At 36.2% G+C, this 15256-nt stretch overlaps 1 protein-coding gene across 7 annotated transcripts in view; it reads right to left on the bottom strand.

Moving 5' to 3' along the window:
* ERC2 (ELKS/RAB6-interacting/CAST family member 2) overlaps nt 1-15256 on the bottom strand; it is a 529850-nt gene that overhangs the window by 330961 nt on the left and 183633 nt on the right. For all 7 annotated transcript variants that reach the window (XM_074879349.1, XM_074879348.1, XM_074879351.1 and 4 more), the window contains one exon: nt 10460-10627. In XM_074879349.1, coding sequence (XP_074735450.1) covers nt 10460-10627 — 168 coding nt within the window. The remainder of the gene's footprint in view (nt 1-10459; nt 10628-15256) is intronic.

Here is a 15256-nt window from a genome sequence, read left to right as displayed (position 1 = left end):
CAAACTTGGATATACATTAGGTCAAGTTGCAGATCAAATGTAACCACCTGTCCTAGCAAGGAGATGAACAAGAGCAGTACAATCGACTTTCTTACTTCAGGAGGAGGTCAGGATGGTTTAGCACATTAACAAGTTATTCAATCACTACGTTGATGAATATTTCATGCATCAGACTATGAGAAAAACATTAATCTTAGTCAAAATAGGCTCAAAATCATACATAAAATGTACCATTTCTGAATCACTTAAGACTTAAAATTATCTTCTCATGAATTTTACTGCATGTAATTAAAAGCTGATGAATTTATTTTCCTAGGAAGCATTTCATAAAACTATGATTTGCAATTTTATAGCAATTTTTAGCTGGTATGCTAAAAAGGAATAAGGATCATTAATAAAAACCTGGTAGCCACACATTTGAAACCATGTACTATAATGATGATACAAAATCATACACAGATCATTTATGTAGATTCAAAATTTATCATTATACTTTGCATATAGGCAATCTTAGTCAACTTTGAACTGTGTCTGAGACTTAGTTTTAATACACTAAATTCCAGTATGAATGGTGCATTGGTTCAAATGAAAACAAATAAATAATATCCAAATATTTTGTTCGCTCAATTTTGTGTGTAACATCCTCACTTTACCCAAGCAGGAAGTAATTATAGCTTTGAAATACCTCTAGCATTAACAAAAATCTCCCCAAACTAGTAGCATCAACAGTTGCTCCCACTATGCATGTAGCAGTAAGAAGTATATATAACATCTTCAAATATACTAGCCTGACAGAGTGCACAGTTCCCAGCTTCACAAAAGATTATGTTGAACGTGACAACTTATGTATCCCAAAGGAAAAAGATAGGAGTTAAACATCTCTACCAATATTGGTGTAATCACAGCTATGCCATGTAACAAAATGTGATATACAGAATAAAACAACTGCTGCTTTAGTTAAAGTATTACTTGGCAACATATTCCCAGCTTGCCATCTTATATATTCTGAAGCTAGAGCTATGCTTTTAACATACATGTATTTATTCTACTGCAGAATATGTCTGAAATGGTAATTTAATACAGCAGGTCTAAACTTTGGAGCCTAGCAGAGAGTACTTCCTATACTCAGTTACAACATACACAGAGAAATGGCTGCTGATTCAGAGAGGCAGCTGCAGTGTGTTCCTGTGAATCCCCCTTTTCGATGTCTGTGTCAGTCAGAAAAGGTGAGAAGCCACCCAACCTCCTTCCTCCCTATGAAAGAGCTTTCACGAAAAAAGATTAGTATGTAAATAAGACATACAAGCCTTTTGGGTTTGTGCACAACTTTGTTCCATGCACTACTTTTTGAAGGATCTGATATTGTGTCATTTAAATGAGTTGTCAAGGATCCAATGGTAAACGGCTGGCAGGTATAAAACCAGCTGAATCTGTCATGTTGAGACAGTTAGCCAGGCTGCCACTCAAAGATGCAGTTCCAAGAGCAGTGAATCACATGGATACACACTCTCAGTCAGCAGCTGAAAATTCAAAAAAAAGTCATGACAGCAGAATACCTCTCTAATGTAAAATTATTCTCAATTACATTTATAACACTCTCCCTTATCAGCTTTAATTCCAATCAGCAGACTTCTATTAGATTTCTTGGAAGGCTATTTCACAGAAAAATATACTTATTCTCTTAAGCAATTCTGATTCTCCCTCATTCTTTTTTGGGTATATAAGTAGTCATCCATTTCCCTAAATAATTCCTTTGTGTTCTTCTGCACCTCCCAAATATGACAACTTCTACCTTCTTTTTGCCCAGTCACACTACACGTAATTTAGCTCTTTCACACTTCAAAAGACATTTCCTCCAACTCTATTGAAAAGAAATTACTCTTCACACAGCTTAAAATTCCCAGCATGCAAATTGGCTGTTTTCTCAGCATGAATAAAACTTAGGATCTTATTTAAAGATAACTTATTAATTAGTATTGACATTTCAGAGCTGAATGGCAGCTTCCTTCCTCACCAACAGCACTAGTGTCACACTAGCAGTATGAAACCCTTATGTATGTATCTCATTAAGCTCAGCCCTACTTTGCAAATGGCATACTGTTTTTAAGAGCACTCTGTATGTTATGCACAACCTGAGTCTTGAACTATTCAATTCTCTTAATTTGAGCTGTGTGTGAAGAACCCTCTCGAACTAGCTAGCATAACTTGGTCTATGTTATTTACACTTAATGATTCACATTTAAAATTCTGAATACATGTGATCTATGCATACACATTTACTATTTCCCAAAAAGTGAGGTGTTTTTTATCTCTTATTTATATATTGTACTACATCACATTTTAGATCTTACAACTGATTGCCTCCTTTCTGTATATATAACTACATTTAGAAAGTTAATAATGCATTAGTTAATAATGTATGTAGTAATAGTATCATTCTACTGTGCTAAAAACTACACAATTATATGACAGCATCTCTTCAAAGCACTTATTTCTTATTTCAGCCTATTTCTTCAAATAACTAGTACTTTTTTCACTTTCACTAACAATTTCTTACCCTATAGCTCCCAAATGAATTAAATGATATAACCAAAATGTTTTCCACAGGTAGCATACAAAGGCAGCCAAATTATTATTTTTAATTTTTAGGATTTTAAAAACCAATTAGGATTTTAAAACATGCAAACAAACAGGTTCCTATATTACCTGTTCAGAGATGTATATTACTGATACATGAACCGGACTAGTTTGACCAATTGCAGTTTGAGCCTGTTTCTTGAAAACTGCATATATGTTGCTTCTTGTAATATTTCCTGACAAGTGAAGGCCATCCCAAGGAATAGATGCTTTCTCCTCATATTGGGCGAATAACTACTGTAAACTAAGACATGCTTGCAGTTTCAGCTACTTACACTGAAACGTATTGACACTTCTGAATTCTTCCAAACACCTGGTAACAAACATCCCCAGGCATTTCATTAATTTTTCAGCCATTGATAAAGAGGAGACCTGCTTAGACATGATTATTATGAGTGGATCTCCAAACAACTTTAACACCAAGACCAGGTGCAGTCAATATTTCTTCACTTCTTGAGGGTCCATGATTTACAATATACCTGATATTCTAAAAATCACCATGAACCGGCATTAGATAAAACAGTTTTTAGATTTTGTAATCTCAAGATTCCTCTTTATTTGAGGAATTCAGTAATTTTCCTATGAAGATAAATGCTTACTTTCAAATAGGTCAGTAAGCAGAAGCATGTAATCCCTACTCTCCTTGTGAAGTGCAGACTTGAACAAAAGCAGCAGTAGCATCGGGAATGGGGGGAAAAGCACAAAATGCTGGGCTTCTAGCTTCACTGGGTGGCAGATTCACTAGAAAAAACAGTAGATTCAATCACAGACTGAAAAACTTTATAATGATCATGGATTTCAAGATGCAAGGACTTACCTAAACTCATAGCTATAGTTTTAGGCTGGATGATCATTCAGGTTGGCTTCATAAGTGAACCTATATTAAATCACATATTTCCAGTGACTTTTTATAATCTGTAAAAATTTAGAAAGTGTAGTGTCCTACAAAGAATGGGAAATTATAGAAGCTAAAGGAAGTAAAAATGGTCACTGCCTCTGATCTTAATGACAGTGTTCTCACTGTACAGGTTGAGAGCATCCAAACAGCTGCACTGGTTAGGCTTGAGTTTTTTCCTGTATTTATTCAGATAACCTCGATGTGTACCGCATGCAAAGTTCAAGGGTCTCAAGGCTGAATTTTTGTGTGCAGAATCATTGAGGATCCATTTGTTTGAAGGTGTATTGGGATCAATAACACCACCACCCTGGATGAACAATTGGCTATATTTAGTTCCATCTCACTCTCAGTCTGCCTTTATCTGAATAACATAACATGATTTGGCAAAGCTGCAAGCATAAACAGCCAGCAAAGTACTATTTTCTAATACTCGGTACACTGAATGCTGTATCCTCAAAGTGGGCATATATTCTTAGAAGAAACATTTCTTAACGTAATGCACAAGTCAATAGTCACCATAGCAGCTTTGAAACATCAAAACTTTCATGTTACTCCAGAATGACTCCCTAATTTTTTTAAAAACTGGCAATCTGCAGTCAGAACATTGTAATTAGTTCAGAATTTGTTGTCTCACTCCAGAAATACAACAGAACTCTGATTTGGTAATTGCAAAACACCAGTTCACATAACAGTCTATTTACAGTGTTCTGAGATAATTTGATAAAGTTAATATCCTTCATCATGCCATCATGTCCCCTTTATGGGATCATGAAAATGTGCTTCCAACTGATTAAACCATGGGAAAAAAAAAAAAAAAAATCAAAGGCATCTTCTATCAGCAACATGCTTGCGCTTTCTACTTGTTAAGATCAAATGAAAGAAATTGGTCTCTTAGGTCTTCCTGGACCATTCCGAATTCAGAAGTTTCAATTTCAGTGTTCTCAGCCAGAATTCCTGCATCAAGCAGTAATACTGATGCAAATTTCTACGCACAGAGTAGGACTCATTTCTTTAAACTAGTATACTCCTAATCTGTCCATATGTAAATTTCTTCTTTTTTAGAAGATAGCTAACAGTACTGGTGCTTAGTTGCTGGCTGGGGTTAAACCATGACATGCGTACAATTAATTGTACAACACATTTTAGTTTAACATGAACTGGACAGTATCACCTAGTGTGCAGAGTCCAGCCACTCCAAGTACAGATTCCAATTATTACATGAGAGCTAAGACTTTATGACATTTCCTACAAATGCTAATTAGCTGGTAGGTTAGGGCCCTCAGTCATGTAGCACTTCATCAATCACAAAGCTTAAACTATTAAAGATGGAAACTGTAACATTTTACATGAAAAGTTATGTTGCAAGTCAAAGTAGAATATTATATTAGCCCCCTTTACATGGTGTTCTTTTATAATAGTCCCCACAAAAGAATTTCCACACGCTGTTGTCCTAATATGATCCAGGTCTACATCCTCTATGCTGTTCTTGTCTCAATAGCTACCATTTTCAACACCAAGACTCATACTTCAGAGTATATAATTGTTTTTTAAAATATCTACAGATTCCTAGAGAACAAAACACACCAGGTATAGTCACTGTATGAAAGAGAAAATTTGGGAGCAAAAAGGGACACGAAAGAATCATCATCCAGTTCAACACTCCTGCCCTTCAAGAGCACAACTCAGCCATATTCATAGAACTTACACATTCTGGTAAAAAATACATAAAGATTTCTGAGGTCTGCCCCTCTGCATGCTAAACTGACAGATATGAGGTGTAAGACTAGCTTTGCCAGGTTAAACAAGGCTATTAAAACAGCATACCCAACTTTACTGGCACTAAAATGTAACAGTGGTGCCAAAGATTCTAAAAGAAAGAAATATTAAGTAATATTGCACCTCTGACATTGACATAAGTTTATTATTACTCCATGCCAATCTACCTTGATCCAAATCTTCTAACTGCATGCTGCTCCAGTGCGGGGCCTCCCTTAAGCCTGCAAATTATACTGAATAGTGTAGCAATTTTTCAATTTGGTCAAAAATTACACCAAAACCACTGCATGGAAGGACAACGCATCATTAGCTCGTTATCTAGCCCATTACTTCTTCTGCAACGTGTTGCCTTATGTGTGTTCCTACGTCATCCCATGGGACTCAACACAGCTGTTTTGTTGCCAATGTTTTTGTTTCTTCCACACCTCTGGGAGGGAGCCCTCAACAGAACCTGTCCTGTCCTCCAAGTATAATAGCTATTCAGAAAGAAGAAACAGCTCCAACTTTGAAAAGGAGCTTTTCTGCTTTTAGTTTGGTCTCCTTTGTATTTTTCAACATGGCAGATAACAGTAATGTATACAAGAGAAAGAACAAAGAATTAGAAGTTGCATCTTTCCAAGTTACATATTCCTTCCTACTCAGTTTCAGGTTATTACTGACAGAAATATTTTTAAGCTCTATATACAAATTCTTCATTCTTCAATTACTTGAATACAACCATTAAAATAAATATTATTTTAGGCTGAGTGAAGCACTTCAGGCTGAGTAAAGAGAGATGTAGCCATCTATCTTGCATTAACAAACGAAGGCACTACAGTAAGTGGTTATTCACAAGTCCTCATGTCAAAAGTAAATAAAAATGCACAGATATAAAATTTGACCCTGCATAGAGAAAAGAAAATGGAGACAAGCGTTATAATATTATAGTCAGAAAAATCTAATGTCTAGGGAGAACTTAGGACGAAGAACTAGAAGCAATTCTTTCACTTTCAGAAGGGTTTTCATAAGAGTAAGAGAGCAACCCAGACAATGTCCTGAAAGAAGGTATGTGAAGTGAAGAAAATCCACTGGAGGGCCCAGTAATTGTTTCACCTCCTAAGTGTCATATGAAACGGTCTATGTGGCTTTCCACCCACTGAATTCTCCACATATATGTGCACAATTAGAACAAATTAATTTCTAAATGCTCAACATACAAATGTCTGGCTGCCATCACTTGAAGTGAAAACAATAGTGGAAGAAGTGGCCAAAAGGTCAGAAGGAGAAGATGAGTAAAAATTGAAGGAATGCAAGAGGCATGTATAATCCATCCAGGATTAAAGGGTAGAAGTGTAATTAGATTCAAGTAAAGGTGGTGGTGCAATTCTCACCCCTCCTCGCCCCTCCTTGTTGGGCTGCTTGGTGCTAGGTGTGATTCCACCCACATCCCCCGAGCTATACACCAATCTGTGGAGATGAGGACTGCTAACGTTAAGGCACCCCCTTAACAAGCCTGACTCCTGCCCTCCTGATTGCTTGGAAACGGTTATAACAGCCCATCATCTCCTAACGGCCTGGCACACCTGTGCCTGGGATGTGGTCAAATGGGAACAATAACAGAGTTGCACATTCATCAAGTTCTTGTGCAACTGCTGGAAAACACCGGTATACTTTGTTGTTCGAGCTGGGCGTGAGCAAAAGGTATCTGACACAAGTCAGTTATCTTGGACCCTATAAATTGTGACCACAAGGGAGACCCCTTTGAGCTCTCCTGGATCGCAGCAGGCCTGTGACCAGTATCTCCCCTGAGCTGGGATGCCTCTCAGGTATCAAAAAACTTAAGGTGTCATCTGCTGTCAGAGCTGACGGAAGGCCAGGGCGAAGTCAACCTGCTTGAGTCTCAATCATCGCCCGTTGAGGAATGCCAAAGCATTGTGAGTATTTACTCTAAACTCAAGAGGAGGGAAATTTTCCTTTGAGCTAGTTTCTCTTTCACCCACTCCTCTGCTTACTGGTGTGTGTGGGTACATACTTCATCCTACTGGATCCGAATACTTTTGTCTCTGTGTGTGTTTGTACATTTTGTGCTTGTGTATGCACATGTACATATGTATAGATTTAAGACACCATAAAGTAAGTTAGTGTGAATCTTGTCATCTTAGAATCTGTAAATAAGTTGCTATTTTTATAACATTTTCTGAATTATTTTATAATGATCAAGTGCTGCTAGTTATTAATAAACCTAGATTTCCTGTTAAATCATTACCATGTTAATACCTTCATCTGCAACAAGGACAAAATTACTGCAATCAGTATATATTAAATACTTTCCCATCAAAATTTATTCTTATATATGGTTGCTATTAGAAAGCTATGTTGTCAAAATTGGAAAGAAAAGAGGTACATCATACAATGTTTTTCTTAAAGCACAGCATCCACTACTAGACTACATGAAAATTCCTGAAAAGTGACTATTCAAAAATATTACAATAAGAATACTACAGCACTAGGAATTACTACATATTTCTGAAATAACACATGACTGAATGAACAATCTGCCTATGGTTAAAAAGGAGCTGTGCTCCCTTTGGCTTTGACAGACTAAAGACTCTATGAGGTATGAATGCCCCAGGACACATAACTTCACATAGTGAGGCTAAAATTATCTAGAACAGAAAGGCACTAATGTCAGGAAAGCTTCTTCAAAAAAGGAGATAGACAATGAACATCTTCCCTTCTACGTGCAAGTATCATGGTCCAGAGATGAGATTGCATCTGCTGCCAAGGAGGCTGCGATGCTCAAGGAGGCTAACCATGAGAAGTCATGATCTAATAAGCACTGCCAAAATGAAGTTGAATGCTCGGGTTAACTAGACAAGGAGATTTTTTTTTTTTTTTTTCCCCAGATGAATTTAAAAGCCTGGAATTTCCATTGGTGACATACAGAATTTTCTACTTCATAATTGTACACCACACACATGAAAAGTAAACAGTGAATGCATCCTTTAGTATCATACTCTAGATTTATTTAAATAACAGGGGTGAGTAGAGCAGGATGATATTTCAATCAAATTTTTCTCTAGTCAAAATATCTGTGAGTGAATTTATCTCCAAACATATTGGAAGCAAGGCACGAGTAAAATAATGATCCAAAGATGCAACTGTGACCTAAGGGTAATTTTTAAAATGTATTTTTCAAATATAATATTCTTTTCCTATAAACCAAGTAATGGTGTAATGATGATCTGATATTAGCATTTTTGGTCATGCTAACATCTACATATTAAGATAATGTTGTTATTAAAAATGCTTCAGATATCTACACATAACTTTTATGTGATGTAAATGAACTATTTTTCTTGGGTTTTTTTAAAGTAATCATCATAATTCACTCTTCCCTAAACAAACCCATAGCAGAAAAACTGAACTTCAGAAGTTCCCTGTTGAAGCATATACACCAGAATAAAAACCTCAAAAAAAAATTCAGGTGCTACTTCCAGTTTTAAAGAGCAAATTTAGTAATAACTCTGATTTTGCACCTAGTAGTTAGTAGGATTTATTTATAACATTGTACACTAGAGCTCACAACGCTAAGACATGTGTTTATGATTTAGAGATAGTGCAGTTTGAGAATGATTATTTTCATTAAGAAGCAGGTGCAAAAGAGGCAAGACCATCTGCAAGCCCTAATAAAATAGCCATGATGTATTAAAACCAGAAAAACACACTATGTTGCAGATTTCTGAGCACATAGCCATGACAGATAGTGCTGACAGCTCTGTGATAAGTCATATTCATCACACAATTTTGATCACTGATCCACATTCCTCCTATTAATCTATTTCCTCAAGATCTAAATACAAGACCAACTGTAAATTGTTGGTTTGTTTGGGGCTTTTTTAGAATACAAACCACAAGAAAAGATGCATCCTTTTACTTCAAAATTCTCAAGCGATGTCCAAAACTAATTAGCATTCAGCACACAGGATAAAAGGCTTGAAGTTTGCTATCTCTACAACATCAGCATTGCTAACAAGGCAAATATTCAGAAATAAGATTAAAGTGGATGAATACCTATATTCCAGTTTTGATAGGCCTTATTTCCTGGGCCTGAAAAAGCAGTCTTCTCAGTTTCTGGAAAATAAGGACTTGGCTTTTTAAAGACTGTATTTAACCATCTGCAGACGGAAGCACAGCCAGACTATGAACCCTATATGAATCCTGAAGGAAAACCACAGTAACATGAACTACCTAGATAATAATAGAGAGTAAGGAGTAGACATTCTTTGAGTGGCTGTAAAAGGAGGGAAGAAGTAACAGTAAAGTGTACTTTACTGGAGAAAACAGTAAAGTGTACTATACTGGAGAAAAAGTCAGGAACTTTTTCTCCATTTATCTGTGTGCTTACGAGTGCATCTATATACGATAGTGTGATACACATGACACACACACCTGCTAGCATAAATATTTTTGTAAGCAGAAGGAAAAGGATATGGTAAATAAACATTACTACTATATGCAGAACTCTTGCAGAGCTGCCTTTCCAGGGAATTCCCTCCCCACTCCCCCAAGTGGAAACTGCAATGATTAAATCCAACTTCCCAAAGAGAGTAAATGCAGTTAGCTAAATTTGTAGAAAGTAAGACTAATAAGGCTGTTCAGAGAGAGCCTCCCTTCTTAATGTCTTTAGCTCACAGAAAAAGCAGGTAATTGACTTAATTTAGGTTCTTTCGCCATTTCCATCCTCCCCCCTTAAAAAAAAGTCTTAAAAAAGAAAGCAGTATCCTAATCTTTTAGCAGTCCCACACATTTTATTTACATTATTTGGAAAGAGTAGAAATCATTGTTACTAAGGATAACTGAATACTTCATGTTGAGGAATAAGAAGTTTTGTCAGACTTTTTAGGACATTAATTTGATTCAATTAATTTTCTGGAAGGTGCAGTACCTAATATTTTTGTGATATAATATAATTAAGATGTAATACTATAGAAATGATCCCATGGAAAACAGTAACACAGATTTTCTGTTAGAGAATTATTTGACTATTACAGACTTACTCCTTACATTTTTTAATATATTAAAAGTTATACACTGTAAGAAATAAATATATTTCCTTTGAATGTGACTCAAAAGTTTTACAGCATATCTTTTCATCAGTGATCTTACCTTTTTTTGAAGGACATTAATTTTTCTTTCTTTTACTTCCAACATGTCTTTCATATCTCGAATCTCTCCAGCCAGGGTTCCTTTCTCTTCTGTGAGGTCTTGAAGTTGTTTTGTTTTTTTGTTCAGAAAGGTTTCTTTTTCTTCCAATCGTAACCGCAAGGCATCAACCTACAGTGAGTAAATCAAACATATTTAGGTTTTAGTAAAGATCATCAGCATACTTTATTTATTTTTTTCTATTACCCTTTTTTGTCACTTAAGAAATGTTTTTTTCTTCTCTATGTAGATTTTCCAACTTTATCTCAGACTAAAAGGTTCTTTTACTTCTTAAAATGTAATAAAAAATTAAATCACTTCCAGCACCAATACATGAATAGAAAAAGTAGAACAGTTACAACATGAAATAGCATTAAAACAGTCCAAACTTGACATACACGTAAAATACTCGAAAAAAAATCCAAAAACAAAACCAAAACATTCTTGACTTATTAAATATATAACTCATTGAAAATAGTGTTCTGTATCCTGTATTTAATTTGCCCATTAAAGCCATGAAGTGGGCAATCAGATACTACAGTGTCTACACAGGTTTGGGCACGGATCAGTAATCTAGAAACACAATTATTTAACAAAGACATGGCAAATGGGGAAATGATAAGGTTCTTCACTTTTCTTCAGTGTATATCGCATAAGTCCCTTAACAAATGGGCCTTACTGTACTTTTCTGTAGTAAGCACAAATTCCTGTTAACCAAAATAAGGGATATTCCAAAGATTGTTCTAAGCAGAAATGTCTTAATAAAGAACTTCACCAAATTGCTCTGCATTACCTAACTGCTTTTTTCCTTTAGAAAACCTAAAAAAAATTTAAAAGAAAGAAAAAAACCAAAAGCATTTTAACAGCACAGAAGGTGTATGTAGCCTTGATTGTCTCATTTCTTGCTGTAAAAAAGTTCAAGCATGCAATTTTATCATTCCCTTAACACAGTTCAAACAGTTCTCAAATTATGGTCAGGCAAATACTTTCTGGTGGTCTGGAAAAATATCTGTAGATCACTTGATACTGGTTACTATCTATATACAGTTGTTTCTACAAACAGACAGCTCTACTGCTAATCACAATTAAAAGCTTGGGTACTCATAAAAGCATTTGGAAATAAGACGGAAAAATAGCTGACTTCTCCATTACAAGAGGAGAGAGAGGGGGGGAAAGCAACAGCAACCTTCAAGGACAGATATTATCATCAAAATAGATAAAAACATTTGGTGAAGCAAGGAACAAAGTGGCAAGAAAAAGGAAAATCTAAATGACAGGGTACCTGTTCAAGGAAATGGAGAAGGAGGGAACTGGCTCTTTGGGGAGTATAATCAAGAAACAGGAAAGTATGCACAATGTGAACAGACAGACATGGCCACAGCAGTAGGCATATACACATGGATCCAGATGGAAACACACAAAAAATGTCAAAATAGGGGAAGAAAAAGAGCTAGACAGGAAAGATACTTTTTTCAAGTAGATTTAACAATCTTACTTCACAGCTTCAAATTCCTAGTACCTTTTTTAATAATATCTTTCTACACAAGCACTGCCTAGAGTAGTTACCACAGGGTAAGGTATGATTCCAAGGTGTTACTTTTCACACAGTGAAGAGGAGAGGAAGCAGTCACTGTCAAGATGTCACTGATACAATCCTTGAGAACTCCTAATATACTATTCAGACTATTGGCTCTAAAGAACTTTCAAAAAGGTATTCAAAGTAAGAGATCTTGTCACAGCTTCCTTAAATTAAAATATAATAATGGAAGGGAATAAAGCAAATACATAAGTGGTCTTACAACGATGTGAAGGTGAAGTGGAGGTGAAACTGCAAGCAAGAAGTAAAGCTGGAAAATGAAGTTTCACAAGTTTTAATGGTGCAGCTTTTTATATAGTAAAGAACAACAAAACAATTAGAAATCGATACTGTGGTAATTCAAGAATATAAAGATACTGACTGTAGAATGTATGGGGTTCAATATATGATGCATGTAATCTTTACTGACCTTGATAACTAGCAAAATGAAAAATTATACATTTCACTGAAATGGAAAGAGCAAGAAACATTACTCCTACAAGAATGTATAAAAAAAAGTGTATGGAAGGGTGGGCTAAGTTGAATAGAAGAATAAAGAACTGTAAAGGGACAAAATTCAGAAATTAAACTGAATTGGAATGCACCTCTCTAGTTTACAATGTCTATCAATTTCTTTGTCTAAGCTAAAATATGCTGCAGGGTGGGGGACAGAACTTAATTCACTAATGCCAAAGAAAGAATTATCCATCACCTAAATTCTGCTCTTAATACCTTTGTAATAGAATAGCAGACATCTCAATTCATTAAAGCAACAGATCATGTTTGAGTTTAACCATCAGAACTGCAAGAGTTGCACCTTACACGCATTGGTCCCTTCAGTGGGCACATCCACTAAATCATACCTGTTTCTGCTCTGCTCTCGTGAGACCCCACCTGCAGTGCTGTGTCCAGCTCTGGGGCCCCCAACATAAGAAGGACATGGGGCTGCTCAAGCAGGTCCAGAGGAGGCCACGAAGGTGGTCAGTGAGCTGGAGCACCTCTCCTATGAAGACAGCCTGCGAGAGTTGGGGGTGTTCAGCCTGAAGAAGAGAAGGCTCCAGGGAGACCTTAGAGCGGCCTCCCAGTACTTAACAGGGCTACAGGAAAGGGGGGAGGGACTCTTTATCAGGGGGTGTAGGGATAGAACAAGGGGTAATGGCTTTAAACTGAAAGACGGTAGATTTAGATTAGATGTAAGGAAAAAATTTTTTACTAGGAGGGTGGTGAGACACTGGCACAGGTTGCCCAGAGAAGCTGTGGCTGCCCCCTCCCTGGAAGGGTTCAAGGCCAGGTTGGACGGGGCTTTGGGCAACCTGGGCTAGTGGAAAGTATCCCTGCCCATGGAAGGGGGGTTGGAACTAGATGAGCTTTAAGATCCCTTTCAACCCAAACCATTCTATGATTCTGTGTTTCCACATTCTGGTTCAGAAATGCGGTTATAAATGAACCACTGAGCAGCTCATGGGCAGCACAGCACAGAATATTGTGTGGAGATATTTTTGGGTAAAAAAAACAGATTTCATCATATATCAAGTTTTTTAAGATCAAAAGAGACACTACTATTTTTTTTTTTTTTTTAATGTGAGCCTCATATTTTTGAAGGCTAATTTGTAAATAAAATAATACAAGAAAATATAGTATACCCGTGAAATTTTGTCAGCACTTTTAAACATCAGAAGAGACCAACAAAACCAACCCATTGTCAATGTTAAGCATTAGAGATTCAATTCTGCATTCCCTGTGCAGTCTCAAACTCCCAAATTCAAGCCTGGGGTACAGAAATAAAGGAAGTTATTCTTAGTGAAATATTTCATTTTTCCAGAGGCTGGTTAACACATTGAAACTTGGAGTCCAGGAGAAAGGATAATAATAATACTGCTGTAGACCTACTTCTACATTTGCCCTTCTGCCCCACACAGAGAAAGACTTTGTGTAGCACAGAAAGCACACAGAGGTGGCAGTATGGGCATGGAGGACATTTGCAAGGTTTGCAAGCCGTTAGAATCCCATTCTAATTTCACGCAAAGTAGAGAACTAAGATAAAGAGAGTGCAATCATTTCTTATAACAGACAGGTTTCCTTGAATAGAGGCCATTTTTCCTGATACTGTTTTCTTCTGCAGCTCTCAAACCATGAGGTGTCCACATTAAGTGGACCTACACAGGCTTGTTTTGGCTGCAAGGTACACCATTGAGAGGACAAGGTTTGGATTGAAAATATATGATGTGGCAATCTAGAATAATTCTCCATCTACAAGAGAGCTGCAGGAAGTCAGGCAAGTGAGAAATTTTAGATTCACTAATCTAAATTTCAAACGTACGAATGTCAGAAAATAAAGAACAAGGGTTTAAAGTTTACATTACCTAGAAATTCATAAAGTTTATTCATAATAAAAAGCTAGCTGGAAGTAACTGAAAGGGCATAAATATCAGTTTAGCATTTTTAAGTTCTGCAGTTGGAATACTCAGAAAGGGCCATATCTATTAAGCACTTTTATTCATAGTTAATCAGAATATTAGTAAAGTACAAAACAATCAGCAAATCTAATTTATTTATATTTATATTCTGAGTTTTGTAATGCTAAATTTATTCGAAGTAAAAGTCTTTGCCATTCTAAAACTTGGTTTGGGACCAATTTAGATGATCTATTGGATCTTGAAATGCATGTTCTTCCTGCTCTTAAAATGGCTCATTGCTTTTCTATACACTGGAAAAAAGATTTATATTCTACTGAATTTATTTTATTTTTAAGACTTTTTTTACAATATTACAGTAATGGGATCTTGCAGTTTGTAAGCAGTGTGCAGTATGAGATTCAAAGATGACTTTTTAAGTTAGAAAACAAGAAATAGTAGTAGCAGCAAACTTTCAGACCCCTTAATAAACATAAAAGACCTCATCTGAAACTCATTACCACATCTTCTTTATACTTAATCACTTATTTGCTTCATGTCTGAAAGCAATCCCTTAAGTCAAATCATAAAAATCTCTGTTGGGCCTTTAAGCTGCAGCTGAAAAGCTCGTCATAACATCACAGTAGGAGCTCCAAAAGGGGTTCTCTTCAGTCAGGCACCGCAAGTCTCATTTTCCAACTGCCACTAAATAGAAGCTTAATGCTTTAAGTTGAAGGGAGTTGAAGGTGATTAGACCCGCTGATAAACAAAGCACTGACACCGTTCCCTCAT

Source organism: Strix uralensis, chromosome 10 (genome assembly GCF_047716275.1).
Source record: "Strix uralensis isolate ZFMK-TIS-50842 chromosome 10, bStrUra1, whole genome shotgun sequence".
Classification (NCBI taxonomy): Eukaryota; Metazoa; Chordata; class Aves; order Strigiformes; family Strigidae; genus Strix; species Strix uralensis.
Note: the sequence above shows the minus strand (reverse complement) of the source record. Positions and strands in the feature narration are given on the sequence as shown.